General features: G+C 34.1%; 1 protein-coding gene across 7 annotated transcripts in view; it reads right to left on the reverse strand.

Annotated features, from left to right (window-relative positions):
- Nucleotides 1-19,923, reverse strand: part of C2CD6 (C2 calcium dependent domain containing 6) — a 147,836-nt gene that overhangs the window by 106,827 nt on the left and 21,086 nt on the right. For 5 of the 7 annotated variants that reach the window (XM_042995067.1, XM_042995070.1, XM_042995071.1 and 2 more), the window contains exons 2-5: nt 13,947-14,033; nt 10,962-11,013; nt 9,419-9,564; nt 1,671-1,793 (exon numbers count right to left, since the gene is read on the reverse strand). In XM_042995067.1, the coding sequence (XP_042851001.1) occupies nt 1,671-1,793; nt 9,419-9,564; nt 10,962-11,013; nt 13,947-14,033 (408 nt within the window). Of the gene's footprint in view, nt 1-1,670; nt 1,794-9,418; nt 9,565-10,961; nt 11,014-13,946; nt 14,034-15,265; nt 15,349-19,923 lie in introns of those variants that run through there. The other 2 variants (XM_042995069.1, XM_042995068.1) reach the window with 2 other exon arrangements.

Raw genomic sequence — 19,923 nt, forward strand, 5'->3', positions numbered from 1 at the left:
TCTTCTATGTAACCACAATATCAGTATTACATTTCAGAATATTAACAGTTATTTTAGGGTTTTATCTAATACGTGATATAAATTCAAAATTTTCCTAACTGTCTCAAGAAGGTCTTTTTATAACTTATCTTTTTCAAACCTGTATTCAATCAAAGCTGTGTGTCTTCTAATCTAGAACAGTTACCTCCATCTTTATTTTTTTTAATAACCTTAACTTTTTAAGGGATCTAAGCTGGTATGTCCACATTATGTATTTATCTTATATCAACATGGTATCAATTTTTTCCCTATCTCCTAATTCCTATAAACTAAAAGTTAGATCTAGACCCTGCTTCGTTAAATTTGGGTTAAACATTTTTGATGAGAACCGTTCATAGGTAATGCTGTATACTTCATATTGTACCACCGTAGGAAGCATATGATGTTAAATTGTCCACAATTACTTATACTAAGTTCAAGCTCTTGGTTAAAGCAGTAACCACAACATTGCTCTATTGTAGAGGCATCTTTTGCCCTTTGCAACAATTAATCTGTAGGCTGTTAATGGTGGCATCATGGAAATATTTTATGCCCCAATAACCCCTTACCTAATGTTTTTAGTAGCAATGGTAAGTCTTGATTGAACTAATCATCATTCATTATAAAGAACTGCAAGGGGTGCCTGGGTGGCTCAGTTAGTTGAGCGTCGGACTTTGGCTCAGATCGTGATCTTGCAGTTCATGAGTTTGGGCCCTGCGTTGGGCTCTGTGCTGACAGCCCAGATCCTGGAGCCTGCTTCAGATTCCTTGTCTCCCTCTCTCTCTGACCCTCCCTCTTTCTCTCTCAAAAATAAACATTAAAAAAAAAGAACTGCAGAAATGGTCAATCTGTAATTCTATCATTCTTCCTACACTTATTAATTGGCATTCTCCTGTTTGAAAGTTTTAAAATTCCATTTTTCTTCCCCTATTCTTTTTTTTAAGATCACCAAGATTTATGGATTTTTCCTCATTCAGAATTTGTAATGGTCTTTTGGATGTTCAAATTATCCTGAAATTGGCCAACAGAAGTCCCTGGAATCTGGCTCCTATGTCTTTTGATGTAACTCCATTAGTCTTTGAAGGCTTCCTTGCTTTGTGTCCTAAGGAATATTTCTGAAAATCCTTAAGTTTGTTTATATTTGTTCACTAATCAGTTAGTTCTCTTCCTTCGAGTTCAGAGCAGTATGGCTGCTGGAAAGTGAGAGGGTACTCCTACAAAGGAGAAAGCAAGAGAGAAGAAACCAGAAATTCTGTGTATAAATCCTGTCCCAAACTCTGGCGGACCCCTAAACAACATATGCACAGGGCAGACAGCAAGCAGCCCAGCTAAGGATAAAGAACTGAAATTTGCGCTGTCCACTAAGAGAGTTTGTGGTTTGAGTCCTGCTTAAAAACATTCCAGAAAAAAAAAATAAAACATGCTCATTAGTCTTTTAGGTATCACTGCCCTTCTACATAATAAATTTTTAAAAATATTATGCTGTTACAAACTTTTGTTTTTTTAAATATAGCCCAAGGGAGATATTGTTTCCTAAGCACATGAGTTTGAAGGTAGATAATAAACCACAAGGAGTTCATCAGACACAGATAAATAACAAACACCAACTGGACAATGTGATACCAAGGTGAAAAAATAACTTTGATACATACCTGAATTACGTCATAAAGATGTACCTGAACACTCCCTAACAAGAAAGGATATTTTTCTGTATTGTCATATTTCATCAGTTCCAAGTAAATATTATTCCGCTCATCATCCTGACGCCTGGGAATCTTGATACAAAACACATATAAAAAGAATTATTAAATTTTCAGTTTGAATTTCAGGTACAATTTCTGAATAAATACATCCATAAACTATACTTTTGTGTACTTTTGTGTACAACCTAGTGATGTTTACATATATTGTTAGCTTTATAACTTTTCAATCTCACAGTCACATATACCTTAGTGTCAACAAAAACCAAGATCTTTTTTATATGTAACATCAATTACAGTGTTTTGAAATATGCACTGCCTACATTCTCTTTTTAACTCTACACAAAGGTTTAGCCTCAACACTCTACTGAAACAATCTTACAAAAGGTACTCCAATATCCAATCCAGCAAATCTAGGTAATCCAAAAACCCAATATCGAAAGATATCCAACATCCTTTTCAGTCTTTGTTCCTTAACTTATTGATAAAACGTATACCATCATCTCAACTTGGAATTCTCTCCCAACCTTGAGCTCTGTAACACAATACCACTATTACGTGACCTTTAAAATTCACACACTCTTTTGCTAATTAGAAAAAAAAATCTCATTATTCTCCAGTCTAGGGACTTTTAAAAAATATTTGTTTAAAAATATAATTGGCATACAATATTCCATTACTTTTAGGTGTACAGCATAATGATATTTGTATATATTGTGAAATGATTATCACAGTAAATTTAGTTAATGCTCATAAGCACAAAGTTACAATTTTTTTCCTTGTAATGAGAGAATTTTTAAGATCAACTCTCTTAGCGCTGTCAAACACACAATACAGTATTACTAACTATAGTCATCATGCTATTACTTACTTATAACTGGAAGTTTGTACATTTTGACCACCTTCACCCTTTTGCCTACTCCCCAAACCTCACGTCTGGCAACCACCAATCTGTTCTCTGTGACTATAAGTTGTTTTCTTGGAGCTATTAGATTCCACACATAAGTGAAATCATACAATACTTGTCTTTCTCTGTCTCATTTCACTTAGCATAATGCCCTCTAGGTCCATCCATATTGTTACAACTGGCAGGATCTCCTTTTATGGATGGATAATATTCCTCTGTGTGTGTGTGTGTGTGTGTGTGTGTGTGTGTGTGTGTGTGTATCAAATTTTTTAAGCCATTCACCCATGGACAATTAGATTGTTTCCATGTCTTGATTACTATAAATAATGCTGCAATGAACGTGGAGGTGCAGATGTCTTTTTGAGATAGTGATTTTGTTTTCTTTGGATATATACCCAGAAGTGGCATTGCTCGATCATATCGTAATTCTATTTTTAATTTTTGAAGAACCTCCATATTGTTTTCCATAGTGGCTACACCAATTTACATTCCTGCCAACAGTGCACAGGGATTCCCTCTTCTCCACATTCTTTGTGCTACTCTTATCATATATTCTTCTTCTACATATGCTACAAATTTTACCATTCATCATTATTATTTTGTTTTAAACAATTAGTAGTCTTTCAGAGAATGATTTTTTTAATTAAAATGTTTCCTTTATTAAATTGTTGGCTTTCTGGAAAAAAAAACATTTTAATTCAATAAGTATTTGTTAAATGTTAATGAATTCTAGGCACCAGAGATATAATAGAGCATAGTAAGGTAAAGCCCTTGAGCATGGGGAGCCTGCAGGCTACTGAGAAAGGAGGTCAACACATAAATGGAAGGGTTACACTGTGACCATCATTATCTGTAATAGAGCATCACTGTAGGACCTACTGTAGAGCAATCGTCAACAAAGTATTCTCTGAGAAAGAGAATACCAAGATCTTAAGAATTTGTAAATTATGAGATATTTTAATTCAGGACCAGAATGAATATACAACATTCATAGGTAATTTACTGTGAAATCATGTGATTATGTCTTGATAGAAAATTTTAATTATTCACTAGCAGTTCTCAATGGTTTTTTTTTTTTTTTACATTTTATTTTATTTTGAGGGAAAGAGCAAGTGGGGGAGGGGCAGAGAGAGCGGGGAGAGAGAGAATCCCAAGCAGGCTCTACACTGCCAATGCAGAAGCCGATGTAGGGCTTGATCTCACAAACTGTGAGATCATGACCTGAGCTGAAATCAAGCTGGATGCTTAATCAACTGAGTCAACCTGGTGCCCTATTCAATGGTTTATAGAGGTATTCAATACATATTACATTATGATATGCAAATTTGTTTACTGATGGAATTTTGAAGAACCAAAAATGTATTTAGCCCTTACGTAAAAATTCAAAATTTGAAAAACATTTTAAAAAGTCTTTTCTTTTTTAACAGTCTTTTATTTTTACCCATATAGTCACCATTACCAGTGCTCTTCATTCCTTCCTATGCATCTGGGCTTCTATCTAGGATCATTTCTCTCCAACTTGAAGCTTCCTTTGAGGTTTATTATAATTCAGGTCTTTCAGATACATATTCTCTTAGCTTTTGTCTTTCACCATCTTTTTAAAGAATATTTTCACTGGATTTAGAAATTTAGGTTGATTTTTTTTTTTTTTTTCAGCACTGGAAAGATGGCATTCCTTTATCTCCTGAACTCCATTGTTTCTGATGAGAAGTCTGTTGTTACTCTTATGGTTGTTCATCTAAACATGCTGTGTTCTTCCCCTCTGGCTACCTTTAAGATTTTCTCTTTATTTTTGGGTTTTGGCAGTTTTATTATGATATACTTAGGTATGATCATTTTTGTACTTCTTTTTCTTGAGCTTCACTGAATTTCTTGAATCTACTGATTGATGTCTTCCATTATTTCTAGAAAATGTTTAACAGAGAAAAACCTAAAATACTAAATACTCTAATAAATATCTTCCTTCTGGGATGTAACTGAACATCTGTAAATTGAGTGATATGGCCCACTGGTCTCTTCTGGGTTTTTTTAGTCTTTTTTCTCTCTGAACTACAATTTGAATGATTTCTACTAACTTATCTTTCAATTCACAGATCCTTTCTTCTGCTCTGTCCAGAATGTTTCAAATGAATTCATTTCAATATTGTATTTTTCAGATCTAGAATTATATTTGGTTTTTAGATTTTCCATTTTCTTCAAATTTCCCATTGTGATCATCCATTTGGTCCTCCTTTTCCAGTTTTGATAGTTGCTATCAAGTTCTTGTCTCCTAATTCAAACATTTAGGTCACCTGTGGGTTTACCTCTATTGTTGGTTTTATTTCCTCATGAGCAGCATCTTTTTATTGTATAATGGCTATGCAGTAGAGACTCTGGGTTTTTATATCTTCCCTTACTAAGTTTTGACTTTTTTTTTCTGGAAGGCAGTTAATTGCTGGCAGATCATCTTGATTCTATGACAGCTTGGCTCGATGATGGGCCTATCTCAGCCTTTGTCCATGGTACCGGGGTTTTAACCCTTACTTTTAAGACATGATCCTTATTCCTAACACTTGGACTTTCTGTGATCTCAGATTAATACTGGTAATGTTCAACAAAATCTCTCCACGTTAGCTGCATAAAACTCCAATAACTCTGAATTTGTGATTTCTGAAATCTCTATTCAGCTCTCAGTTCCCCAGCATCTATTCTCTGTAATTCCTCCTAGAAACTCCCTTTGCATATGCACACCATAGGATCCAACCAAGGACCTGAATGGAATAACTATACAGATTTCTGGGGCTCCTTGTCTGCTCTCCATCCTCTCCAGTGCCCCACCTTACAAATTCCAGCCACCTTAGCAGCCCCAAATTCTCATCTGTTTCCTCTCTCAGCCTCTGCTTCCTCCACCAAGCAATATCACTCACTCTTTGGTTTCACTTCCCTTTTTTTTTTTAATTTTTTAAATGTATTTTTTGAAGGAGAGAGAATAAGCACATGAGCAGGGGAGGGGCAGAGAGAAGGGGAGACACAGAATCCAAGGCAGGCTCCAGACTCTGAGCTGTCAGCACAGAGGACGACATAGAGCTCAAACTAAGGAGCCATGAGATCATGACCTGAGCCGAAGTCAGCCGCTTAACCCACTAAACCACCCAAGTACCCCTGGGTTTCAGTTTCTTATGCCAGATTCACTGCCAGACAGAAAGCTGTTGTAAATGTGGAGCTCACTTCTTCTGCTTCCCTCCTCTTAAGGATTACAGCCCTCCGATTTCCCTTGTTAAATGTCAGAAAATAGTTCCTTCATATAAGTTACTCAATTTTATAGCTGTTTAGAGCAGAAGAGTACATCTGATATCAGTTACTCCAGCATGGCCAAGTCAGACATTCACTAGTATTTATTCTTTAACATGAGTTTTAACATCACTTACTCAATAGCTTTTTAGATTAAACCCTTAGAAAAAGCCTAAAAAAGCCTAAAAACTAGATTAAAGCCACTTACTATTCCTTTTGTTGTTGTTGTTGTTGTTTTTTTCTATTTTTAACTAGATCTATTTTGTAAGCTTTAGCAAATTCAAGCCCTAAAGTAGAAAATGTATTCTTTTATTTTATCCGTTATGTGATACATAGTTTCAAAGTCAAACAGTTCTACAATGGTTGAAACAAATAAGAACTTTTTTTCCTCCCATGTTTAATCTTTTTTTTTCCCTCTATTTTATGATGTTTTGACATCTTAAAAAGCTTGCTGGCCAGAGACAGATGTCCTCTCCCTGGGCTAACCAATTCCTAGAGATAGAAAAGGGGTTAGCTAGATAGAAGACTATCTTTCATATGCAAACCAATCCCAAAATTTAGCCCTAATTACTACTTATCTAACTCTCACAGGGAGGCAATATTTCCCCTGCCCTAAATCGTCCCAGGCCCAGGTACCAAGCAACTAAAGACTACCCCTACAGCCAAACGCCTATGGGAATTATTCATGCTAGCCAATCGTAAATTTTTAACCCTCTCCTGCGTTGCTTTCTCAAATAAATCCCAATGGAGGTTTTAGCCTTCACTGTCTCCTCACTTCTGTGTTCTGTCTCCTGACCATCTTGATACTTCCCCTGTGGCCCTATGTAGTGTATCCCTTTGTTCCCTTCTCTCAATGGCATTAGTCTCTCCATTCCATGTTGTCATTCAGTCATATCTCTATAAAGTAAATCCTGGGTTTAATTTTAGAATACTACCCTATCCACCCCCTAAAAGCCTCAAAAGCCACCTTTCAAGCTTTTAAAGGGATATCTCTGGTTTTCGTCATGAAATAATGTTTCAAAGTAACATGCTTATATTAAGTGATTTTTTTGTAGTTTTAGATACTATCAATTAATTGCTTATTGTAGAGGAAAAATATTAGCTCAACACCCTCCCCGACAGATTTTACATTCTCTTCCCTTCATTCCTCCAATATATTATAGATCATACTTTTTGTTAGACTAATACTTAGTGTTTATTGTGTATATGTAACTATTTTTCAGGGTTTAACAATATAATTACAATGATTATATTTCCTTTTCTCTATCACTTCTTAATTTTCTTAGAGTTAATATGTGTTTTGCTTTTTTTATCTTCATTTCCTTGTGCAGTTTTCTATGTAGTTATTACTAAGTCGTTCCCAAACTTTCTATTAGAATTCCATTAAAATTCTTCTCTTAATATCCTCAAACTAACAGCTCCTATTAAAATAAAGAAAAAGATTTTCGGGACACCTGGGTGGCTCAGTTGGTTAAGCATCAGACTTCAGCTCAGGTTATGATCTCATGGTTAGTGGGTTCAAGCCCCATGTTGGGCTCTGTGCTGACAGTTCAGAGCCTGGAGGCTGCTTTGGATTCTGTGTCTCCCTCTCTCTCTCTGCCCCTTCCTTGCTTGTGCTCTGTCTCTTTCTCTCTCTCTCAAAAATAAACATTAAAAAAAAAACTTTAAATAAATAAAAAGATTTTGATTATGCTTATAAAGATAAGCACCCTATTAATTTGTATTATTTTTCCAGTGCTAATTTCAACTTTTATTTAAGTGGACATACATCCACAAAATTCGTGAAAAATTGGCAAGCTCAGGAAAACTATTTTGCAAAGTAAAAGAAATAGCATAGGTTACCTTTAACAAAACTATGCCTGTTTTGTGTGTGTTTTGTTTTGTTTTGTTTTGTTTTGAGAGAGAGAGAGAACACAAGTGGGGGAGGGGGCAGAGGCAGAGAGAGAGAATCTTAACAGGCTCCATGCTCAGTATGGAGCTGGATGTGGGGCTTGATCCCACAACCCTGGGATCATGACCTGAGCTAAAATCAAGAATGGGATGCTCAACTGACTGAGCCACCCGGGTACCCCATGGTTTTTTTTGTTTTTTTTTTTGTTTTTTTTTTTTGTAAACTATGCTTAAAGAACTATCTTCAATACTCAAGACTTAAGCAAAATAAAATTCTGAAGATTAAAACTAAAGGTTAAAAAATATACAGCATGGAGGAAATGTTCTAAGATTTCACTAAAATTTAACCGATGTCATAAAACTTTTAGGACTAACAACTAATCAATGAATCCCACATCTGAATGAAACAGTGCTGCTTGTTTTAAAGAAAACTTTGAGATACATTTAAGATTCTAAGAAGCTTTTTAAAAAATATATTGATTTTGAGAGAGGGGGAGGGGCAAAGACAGGGAGGGGAAGAGAAAGAGAGGAAAGAGAAAATCCCACTCTGATAGCGCAGAGCCCAATGCCAGACTCAATTTCACCAAAGGTGAGATCATGACCTGAGCTGAAATTAAGGCTCGTGATGCTTAACTGACTGAGCCACCCAGGTGCCCCTAAGATTCTAAGAAGCTTAACTGTAAAAAGAAGCAAATTCTTAGCATAGCAAGCTCTGGTGTGAGAGGAAGTTTAATAAAGTGAAGTCTGAAGCCAGACTGACTCCATTCCCAGCTCCACTATTTACTAGTTTTAGGACCTTAAGAAAGTTCTTTTACCTAACAGTACCTGTTTCCTCATCTGTAAAATGAGGATGATAATAAGAGTATATATACTTTGAGGGGTTGTTATAAAGACTAAATAAGTTAATCCATGCAAAAACAATTAGGGTTTACATAAGAAGAAAGGAGAGAGGGAAATTAAAAAAAAAAAAGGTACTCTCTGAACATTTGCATCCTCTCAAAATTCATATGTTGAAGTCTTCTCCCCAGTGTGATGGTATTTATAGGTGGGGTGTCGGGGAGGCAATTAGGTCATAAGGGTGGAGCCCTCATGAATTGGATTAGTGCCCTTCTAAGAGACATAAAAATCTCTCTGTTCCCTCTGCCATGTCACTATATAATGAGAAGATGGCCATCAGGGAATCAGAAAGCAGGCTCTCATCAGACACCAGATCTGCCAGCACCCTCATCTTGAACTTCCCAGCCTCCAGAAAGGTGAGAAATGAATGACTGTTGTTTAGGCCACCATATCTATGGTAATTTGTTATTTCAGCCCAAGCTAAGACCTGGTAGAAGAGGGTAGATGAGAGGAGAAGAGCAAGACAGAGAAAAATGCACGTGTGATAAACACTCAGAACCGCAGACAGTTAAGATCTTAGGGAAGAAGACCTCAAGATTATGAATTTTCCAGTAAGTTGTTTCTTTAAAAAACACCAATATAGCCCATGGTATATAAACAGAATACTGTAAAATATCCAATAAAAGGACACTGCATTTGCTTCTTTCTCATCCCCTAAAAAAAGAACATAATTAGTGTAAATTATTTGAAGCTGTAAAAAGGCAATTTTATATCTAGAAGAGAACTTTAACATTACCTGTATGGAAAAATACTTTATGTCATCAAACTTAATTACAGTGTTCTTCTCATCACTTTGGGGTAGCAAGCTACACATTTTTGTACATTTTACAATGTTGTTTATAGAGATGCGAATGAACAAATTACTGTAATATTGTAAACCAACTGAAAATACACAGATATTTAGGAAGCAAATTTTATTGTAACGGTACAATAACACATTATATAATTAATTCATTAAACAATTCAGATGAAACCTAAGAATTAAGCAAATAAATAGGATAATTGTAGAGCATATTAAACAATTTTAAAATTCTTTAAAAATAGTATTTCTGCCCATCAATAGTAGGCACAAATAGGAAGATTGCTTACTCTTTAGTCACTTCTAATATTTTCTAATATTTCTAATATACTAGTCATTTATATTTCTATCCTCACATTTCCATTATAATTTTTTGCAAATGTTTCTATATGTTATTAAGGTGATTAAATATTTGAAATATATAGTTAAAAACTTCTCTAAGCATAATTATGTAGAAATTCAAAAATTCAGAAAAGTCACTTGAGAGTAATTTATTTTTAACATTAAGACAACAAAATTTAAAGCAGTTTTCTATTCTCTCATTCATTTCACTATATACTTATTAAAACTATACAATATTTTTATTTTTCATAGCACTCCATGAATTAAAACAATTTTGTTTTTATGATTTAATTAATTTTATTTTAAAATCTCTTTGTATAGAATTCTCTTCAATAACTTTTACATAAAAGACAAACACCAACTCTTCATAACAAGACTGGTTTTATGTGATGATAAATCTAATAATGAGAAATCCATTTAAGTAAAGGCACCAAGATAAATTAAATCCTTTAAACAATGTTTAAACAGCACAATTATTCCTTAGAAATAATTAGTATTATCATCTAAGATATATAATTCTCCTTTAACTTATATGGTGATTGAGGTGGATTACAGATAGCTGAAAAGCTTTTTTGTCACTTTGCACATCAAAAAGTGGAGATTATTTTCCTCTACTCTTCAGTCTGGCCCTGTGACTACTTTAAAATGCAGTGGACATGACCAGGGCTGAGTCTAGGACAGAGTAAGAGAGGCATCAGTCAGGGTCCAAAATTTAAGGGGACACCAAAAACTTTAGTAATCAAAATAATATATTAAGGTAATATTTTTAAAAAATCAAAATTAATGCAGAAAAAAACATATGATGAAAAGACAAGCCCTTGGGACTCCATGGAAAGAGAGAAAGGTCTAGCCATTTCAGCTTTCCAGCTAAGTTCAGTCTTCCAGGAATCTTCACTAAAGCACCAAACATGTAAATGAGCCATTTTAGATATTCCAGCCCTTCTGAACTGCCAGATGACTGCAGCACCTGCTGTGTAATGTGAAGCAGAATTGCCACCTAGTGAATGCACATAGTGATTGATAATAAAATAGTTAATGTTTTAAGCCACTAAGTCTTGGCGTGTTTTGTAATGTAGCAATATTTAACTGAAACAGATGCATGATCATGCTATGTTTCTTAAATCAAAAGAAAGGATACTCTTAGGCGTGAAATGTCTGCAGTTCTTTACATGAATAGCGAGGCAGCCAACCTAAAAACAATCAAAATAAAAACATAGCACATGAGTTTTTAAAAGTTAACTTTTTTCCATTTTACTCTAAACCAAACCATATATATTTTTAAAAGCTCCTCTTCGCTAGTTTTTCTTAAAAAAAAATATTGTTTCTCATTAGAAATATCTATTTAATGGAAAACACCAGAAAACAGAAATACAGAAGAAATATAGGCAGGATTTATGCAAAGTAAAACTAAAATGAACACAAAGAAGAAAAAAAAAGAGGATCATTACTAACTTAAATCCAACCATCACTCTTCGAATCATTGTTATTTTATATTAGGTGAAAACTGACAAAATGTAGCATCTTGCATATAATAAGAAGAAATATGCCTTGCTTCAGATAAGCTTTTTTATCTAGTATCCTAAAACCACTTTATTCATTCAACAATCATTCATCCACTATACTGTGCCAAGGGCTCTGAAACATTCATTTTCTCTCGTACAAGTTGTTTCTAAATGTTAAAGAAAATTCTAACTTGTGTTTAAGCATGAAACCAAATATAAAATGAATACATGAATTTTTGAATACTGTTATGTATTATTAGCTGAATACATTTATCCATGGTTGGTCTTAAAAACCAAGTAAAAACAACTGCAATATTATATTAAACACTGTGAAACAAAATATATGGCCCAATGGTATTTTTAAATGTATATAAGTAATTTTAAAGATTCAGATTGGCTTTAAAACAATACAGAAAAAAATTAGCATTCAATATTTAATTAGAAGACTACAGTATGTGAATGATGAAATCCTGAGAAGATAATACTGTGGTCTACTTCTTAAGGAAACATAGATATGAAATGTTATTTTAAAGGGAAAATTCAAAGTTTTCCAATGCAAAGGGGTATAATGCGTATTACACAATCTAGGTGGGATTTTAAATGGTACTTCCATAGGTGATCCCACGAATTTTTTTTTCTAAAATTTTTAATGTTTATTTATTTAGAAGGGAGAGAGAGACAGAGTGTGAGCAGGGGAGGGGCAGAGACAGAGGGAGATACAGAATCGGAAGAAGGCTCCAGGCTCCACGCTGTTAGCAAAGAGTGCAATGCGGGGCTTAAACTCACGAACTGTGAGATCATGAAGTTGAAGTTGGATGCTTAACCAACTGAACCACCCTGGTGCCCCAAACTGTTTTTATTTCTTAAAACTGGAGTTATACATTAGGTAGGTAAAACAGGCAAGTATAGCTACAATTCTAGATTGTATAATTCTACGCTTTAACATTCTGCCATAAGTCATTGCTTGCCTGCCAAGTGTTTCAACATGAAGCCATGAACAACTACCCTAACTTTCTTTATATTTCAATAGTTCTTCATACTTTTACATAACAGAACCATAAAAAAGAAAAAATTCTATTCAAGTACAGAAAAATATTTAACAGGCAAAAATATAATAATGCCCATTGACAGGCTATGGGTAACATATGTTGCCAGAGATTTTGAGATCCATCTGTGGGTCAAAGCACTAACCATGTCAACACTTTCACCCAACCCCCCAACACACATTAGAATAGTAAAGCAACAAGAAGGGTGTTCACTAAAGCACTTTATGTGCCCAATTTTAAGATAGCTTTTTCACCATTTTTTCTGAAAAAGGGATCTATCAGAATGAGGACTAGAGTGTTTTGATATAATTATCATTGCAGACACATGTACAAACCTTGCCAAATACCTCAGAATGAGTCACAGAAGTTTCAAAAAGAAAGTGATGTGACAAATCCTACACTGAGAGGAGCTATCACATGCCAAACATCTGTCAGATATTTCCAACTGACTTTTAAGAGAAGTTTATTAATGTCTAGCAATATGTAATTCAAATAAGGCAAATACAAACTACAAAGTTAGGAAGTGTGAATGAAATCAAAATACCAGTTCAAAAGAAATGCAGAAGTCCTATTCAAGAGTATGGATTACGGAAGTGACTATGTCAACAATAATGGACATGCTTACAGCCCAAAGGCATTTCAAAGAGTCTTTTTCTAAGTTTATATTTGGACAGTGAAGGCTTATACTCCAACTTTCATTGTGATGTAGGAAAGTGCTATATAATTACATGGATAAATGCTCATTTTGTAAAAGAAAAAGAAAAAGAAAAAAGTATATATTAATACAGTCTTACTTTTTCTCCCCAAAAAACGTGGTGTTAAATTCATCATATATTTTTAATAAAAAAAATGTACAGTATATGATAGGATCTAGAGAAGAGAGATTAGAGAAACTCTCACTTCATACCCATTAACTATTCTAATGATGTTCACAAATAAAGACAGCTGTAAAAGAATTCCACATTTGCTAGTTCTAAATATACATAGATCCTCATGTCCTATACTCCATAGCACCCAAACGAAAAAACAGATTTTTCTACTTCTCAGCATAGACATTAGATCCTACCTGTGTGTTTGTGTGTATATGTATAATTCATGAGCGTGTTTCCCTTTTGTTCCTGGGACTTACTATTTTGGGGATAAGGGAGAGGTGTGGAGTCAATTTTCAAATTGTAGCTCGAAGGCTCCTAAATCTGACAATATAATCACTTGACAAGCACAATAAAAATACTGATTCTTAGGCCCCATTCTCAGATTCCAAGTTAGCAGATTTTAAGAGGGGGCCAAGAATCAATGTTTTGAATAAGTATCCTAGGTGACTCTGATGTACCTAGAGTTTGGGAATTCAGTTTTTGAATTAGAAAACATTTTTTTGCCTGTGAATCAAGATGTTTTCCCTAATTTCAGTGATTAGAATGCTTTTCTAACTCAATGAAAAAATGAAAAATTTACAAATATGTTATCAGAAATATTTTCTACATATACTTTTTGAGAATCAAATAATAAATGTTAACTAGTCTTCACATAAAATAAGAAATAATTTGTACAGGTTTACTAAGGATTAGTCACACATACCACATCCCCAAATGGTACCAAAGTTGGAACTTGAGGTGTTACTTCCAGTTCTTCACTTTCAGACCCTCTAAGAGTTTTTCTCAGCATCTACAATGTAAATAAATTAATATAAGACTTTAGGAGGCAAACAAAAACTAGATAAAAGTTTACTTCAACAAATATTTTGAGTATCTAGTATTTATCAGGTATTAGTCTAGGCAGTAGAATATAACTAGAAAACTCATCCCTACCCTCAATAAGTTTATCAATAAATTAACAGAGAAGCAAAACGTAAACAATTAAATATAAGATCATTAAAGGAGTCATGAGAGAGGAAAGAAGTGTATGATACCATGAATAATGAACTCTCCTTGCTAACTAAAACTGACCATCATTACCACATCTTAGTCTCAATCTGACATGGACTTGAGACCATATCCCACAGAGGACAGTGATCGTGCTTGCAAGTAAGTTATCCCAATATTCACCCAGTTCATCAGCCACTGAAGGAATTGGAATTTAATCCTTTGGAATAGTAGGTACATAGGAATGGAGCAGTGGGCAAATGGCTTTGGTTCTTAGTTGTGTGATTTCCTCCAGAGTAATTTCACTAACTGATATTTGTGGGTTGAATTTAACTTTGTTCTTAAGGGCTCTGGTCACTACACATGATGGTTAGCTTTTAAAATTTTCAAGACATTTTAGTATAGATTTTAAAAGAGAAAGAGCATTAAAGTGAATGGAGGGGAAAGGCAAAGGAACTAGGGAAAAACCTACTAAAAACCTAACCTGAAAGGAGAATTGTATTTATCCCCAACTTTTGCTAACTTGAATCAGTATGGCCTTACTTATAAACATTAACTTCCCAGGAGTCTGTTGGTATGTGTCTTTTTAAGAATTGTTCTGTTTTCATGTATATAATAAATCCCTAGTTATGTTGAAATTTTTGCTTCAAAGTAAATAACAAACACTTTGGTTGTACTGAAAAAACTTGTTGTATATGTCCTAGATCATTTTGCTATCATTGCCATCGCTGCATCTGACTGGTTTAATGGACTTTATATATATGATTTTTATGTATTTGTATAATTTGTAGTTTAAGATAACTGAGTGACAACCACTATGTTGTAACAAAACTATCAAACTGTGGTACATTACATGTGTATTTAATGTGGACTCTCAACTTTCTATGGACCCTCTTATTATGGAAGTCTACTTTGAATGTGGTTTTTAATAAATACAAAATAATTGGGGAGGGGGAGTAATTCCTTTAGAATACTGATTCTCAATTTATCCTTAATTATGTGGCAAAAATATTGCCTTGCCTCTCAGATCACTACCTCTTTACTTTTCCTTCCTCATCTGAGCAGAGTTGTCTTCAGTGACAGCAACACAAGCAAAACAATTCTTTGCCAAAATTCCATCAGAATCTTGAGTAAAAGTTCTGAAGACTAGTCTCATAAGGCCTACTTATACCACCTAGAATTTTTCCTGAACCTGCAGAGAATTTTTATTTCAGTTAATTCCACTATGCCTTCCACTATGAAAGGCCCCTTATTCAAAGCCCCTTGAATAAAAGTCTCTCGCAATACCTCTGTACATTCACTCACATTGTTCTCTGTATTTCATCCCCAGTGACTTTTTTGACTACTCTCCTCTGTTCTAGTTTTCTTTGAAAATCCACCAGCCTACACACTTACCTTTTCCCCCATATATTTCTACTTCCTAGCCCTAATGGAAACCTTAATTAATGTCCTTACGTTAATTAACATTTACTAATGTGCTGGCATAACTATATGCCTGGCACTGTGCTGATTCTCCTTTGAAGTGTTCTTGCCTTTAATAAGTTCAGCCTGGAGTTTAAGAGAGATGAGTGAAGAAAACAATTATTGCTTCTCTATAAGAAAAACAATTGCTGGGGGCGCCTGGGTGGCTCAGTTGGTTGAGCATCCGACTTCAGCTCAGGTCACGATCTCGCGGTGCGTGAGTTCGAGCCCCGCGTTGGGCTCTGTGCTGATAGCTCAGAGCCTGGACCCTGTTTCCGATTCTGTGTCTCCCTCTCTCTCTGCCCTTCCCCCGCTCATGCTCTCTCTCGCTCGCTCGCTCTCTCTCTCTCTCTCTCTCTTTCTCTGTCAAAAATAAACAAACATTTTAAAAAATTAAAAAAAAACAACATAGATGCCTTCCATTTCTTAAAAAAAAAAAAGAAGAAAAACAATTGCTGAAAAAACAGAATTTTATCTTTATTTTTTCTTTATTGAACCCAGATCTCCTACATGGGAAAAAGAATAACTTAATTTGATTGCTCAGACCCTCCCATTCATTGTGCAAACTACAAGTGCCTGGAATTATTAACTCTATAAAATATTTAAGTCCTCTTTTCCCCGCCCAAGCTCAGGAGCAATGACTCTCTTTCACCCTCTGTGGTTCTGTTCCCATGAAACAATGACATTCACAGCAGAGCCCAGGGATTATCCCCTAGAGTATGGAAAAAAAATATTAGAATTTAACAATTTTCTTTAACCATAAAGTAAGCATATATAACTGACTATAAGCAGTAGACAAATATTCTGAGGCAAAGTGTGAGTTTGATGTTCAGAGAGGCGCATATCATTGCCTTCATGAGTTCTGGATATTTCATTTGCCAGTTAAGTGTATTGACCAATTCACACTACCTTAAGTAACATATTGTGTGCTTTACAAATAGACAAGAGCTGATCATAAAAAATTTCATGGCAAAATATTTTTAAAAGTTGGCAAACATAAAGACTTACCATGTACTTTGGTTTTCCAAAAAGACAAATGTTCCATATAAACTTTTTTGTAATGACAAAGATTTATCAGCAGTATGTAAACTAGCAAATGTTTTAAAATATGTATTTCTTAATCTGTCTTTTCAGAGTAGGATAGTTACATTTTAATGAGTATCAAAATAACTATCTTTTTGAAATGAACTAATGTGGAGAATATTTTGAAAACTATTGGAAATATTTTCATCTAATGTAATTTTGTGTGTGTGCAAATGTGCTATGATCCCTACAAGCTCAAGGTATCACACTTTAAAAACTTAGAAACAATTTCCTCGTTTGTTTAAAAAATCTCACAAAGGAAGGGTTTGAGCAGATTAGACGATTTTTCCTTCTAAATATAAAAAAGAATGGAATGCCTTCCAATTAGTTTGCCAGAACTAATTACTCAGAAAAGATAACATTTTACTGATAAAATCTGGACTAAAAACTTCGCATAATAGAATAAAAATGAAAAATGAGAATGTGGGGGTGCCTGGCTGGCTCAGTCAGAAGAGCATGCAGCTCTTGATCTTGGGGTTGTGAGTTCAAGCCCCACACTGGGTGTAGAGATTGCTTAAATAAATAAATATTTAAAAAGAAAAAGAAAAAGGAGTAATGTGGTTTACTAATAAGCACAACCAAGATGCACCTCTTCCACTTGAAATTTCGAATCTTTGAAAGTATCTTTTTCAAATATAATAGCATTAAAAACGATATACTGATATAAATTTGCCTTAGCACCAGACCTTCAAATCACTACATCACAAATACTAGATCATGCTTTTCAAAATAGTAATGCTTACTGAATTCTGTACCACTAATAATAAAATGGAAATCATTTTTAGAAATATTGGCTATCACTTTTAATTTTTTGTATATTGTAGATTTTACATAGTAAATTACAGCACATTTATGTAATATATAAATAAATATGCAAACACTGTTGACAGATGTTCACATGTTTTTTACTGATAAGATTGTATATACTGATACAGAGTCACATGTAAATGCCCATAATTTGTCTCACTTTCCTAAATCTGACTTCAGGGGGCTTTAAGCTGCCAGTTTCTATGCATATTTCAACTAGGCACAGTCTGCTAAGAATGAAACAGGTTCACCTTCTCCATTTCATACATGCTGCCTTCAATTTGAGATGGAGGTAGGAGTCCCATTAAGTTTCCCATTTAGACTCATTAGAGAAAGCCTTTGATAAAGCTGATACTTAGTTCTTCATTTGATTGTCCACTTTTTAGCAAATACTAATGGCCACAACCCTGGAGCAGAAGAGGAGCAAGAGGTAAGATTCCAGTACCAAGCCCCATACAGGATGCCTAAGAAGTATATCAGGGTACCACCTAAGAAGTATATCAGGGTACCTGGGTGGCTCAGTCAGTTAAGTGTCCGACTCTTGACCTCAGCTCAGGTCTTGATCTCAGGGTCATGAGTTCAAGTCCCACATTGGGTTCTGTGCTGGGAACCTTCTTAAATAAAGCCTACTTAAAAAAAGAAGAAGAAGAAGAAGAAGTATCTCATAAACACCTGGCAAACAAGGGGAGTGGGGAGAAAGAGTGTTAGGGAAAGAAGTGATGATATGTCAAGTGGGTCGCAAGAGGAAAATAGTTAAGAACTACAAGGAGAGAAGCCTAGACAGAATAAGTAAGTGTAAAAGCATAAAGAAGCAAGACATAGTTTTATTACTTTATTATATTGTATTTGTATAACATACATAGGTATATTATACTGAGATACATATACTTACGTACAATAATATACATATTTACATATAAACATATAAATACTGTTATGCTTATGTATTACTTATATATTTATATGTTCTATGTAAATATTGCATCACAATATATATATACAGTTGGTCATCAAACAACATAAATTTGAACTGCATGGGTTCATTTATACATGATTTTTTTCAATATACAATTGAATATTCAATATACAATATTCAATATACAATACTATATGAATGTATATATGAATGAATATTCATTCATATACACATGAATGTATATTCATTCTATATGAATGAATACGTATATATGAATATACAATATTCAATATACAATACTATATTTTCATTTTCTTACGATTTTTCTTGACATTTTCCTTTCTCTAGCTTATTTTATTGTAAGAATATAGTACACAATACCTATTAGCATGCAAAATATGTGTTAATCAACTGTTTATATTATCAGTAAAGCTTCCAGTCAACAGTAGACATTAGTAGTAAATTTTGGGGGAATCAAAAGTTATACATGGATTTTTCAACTGCATGAGGATCAGTATCCCTGACCCCCATACTGTTCAAGAGTCAACTCAAAATAATTCATCTCTTCAAACTGAACTATAGTTTCAATGCAACCAAAATCAAAGTCCTAATAAGTTTTCCTAAAGAAATTGATGAACTTTCCCAAAAACTAAAATGGAAATGGAAAGACCAAGAATAGCCAAAACTATCTTGAAGAAAAACAAAATTAAGTATTTAAAAATTAAAGAATTAAGGACATTATTTCTTAATGTCTGAAGGCATTAGCAAAAATATAGATAAATGCACCAAAGAAACTGATTAGAGTCTAGAAACAGACCCACACATGGGTATTTCATTTGTGACAAAGTTGGTACTGCAGAATAGGGGAGAAAAAACAATCTAAGGTAGGTCAAGTATTAATCACCATGAAAAAAATACAGAAAGAAAGAATACAAGAATAAAAGGAAGGAGGTGAGAGAGAGAGAGAAAAGAAAAGAAAACCTGACTTGTATCTCACACCACACACAAAAAAATCAGTTACAGGTGAACTGTTGATCTCAATGTCAAAGGAAAAACAATTACAAGATAATACAAGAGAATATTTTCATGCAGCTGAGGAAGAAGCTCTTCAAAACAATGCAAAGAGCAATAACCATAAAGAAAAAAGTTTGATACATTAAACTACACTAAATTTAATAACTTTTGCTTATCAAAAGATGTCATACATAAGATATTTGGGAGAAAATATTTGCAACATGTATAGTATAACTGACAAAGAGCCTGTAACTAGAATATATATACAAACTTATAGAAATTAGTTAAGAAAAAGGCAAACAATCCAAGAGAAAAATAAGTATTTCACAAAAGACTTTATATGATGGCTAATAAACATTTGGAAGGGAACTCACCCTCATTAGTCATCAGGGGAAAAAAGTTAACACCACAA

Source organism: Panthera tigris, chromosome C1, assembly GCF_018350195.1.
Source record: "Panthera tigris isolate Pti1 chromosome C1, P.tigris_Pti1_mat1.1, whole genome shotgun sequence".
Lineage (NCBI taxonomy): Eukaryota > Metazoa > Chordata > Mammalia > Carnivora > Felidae > Panthera > Panthera tigris.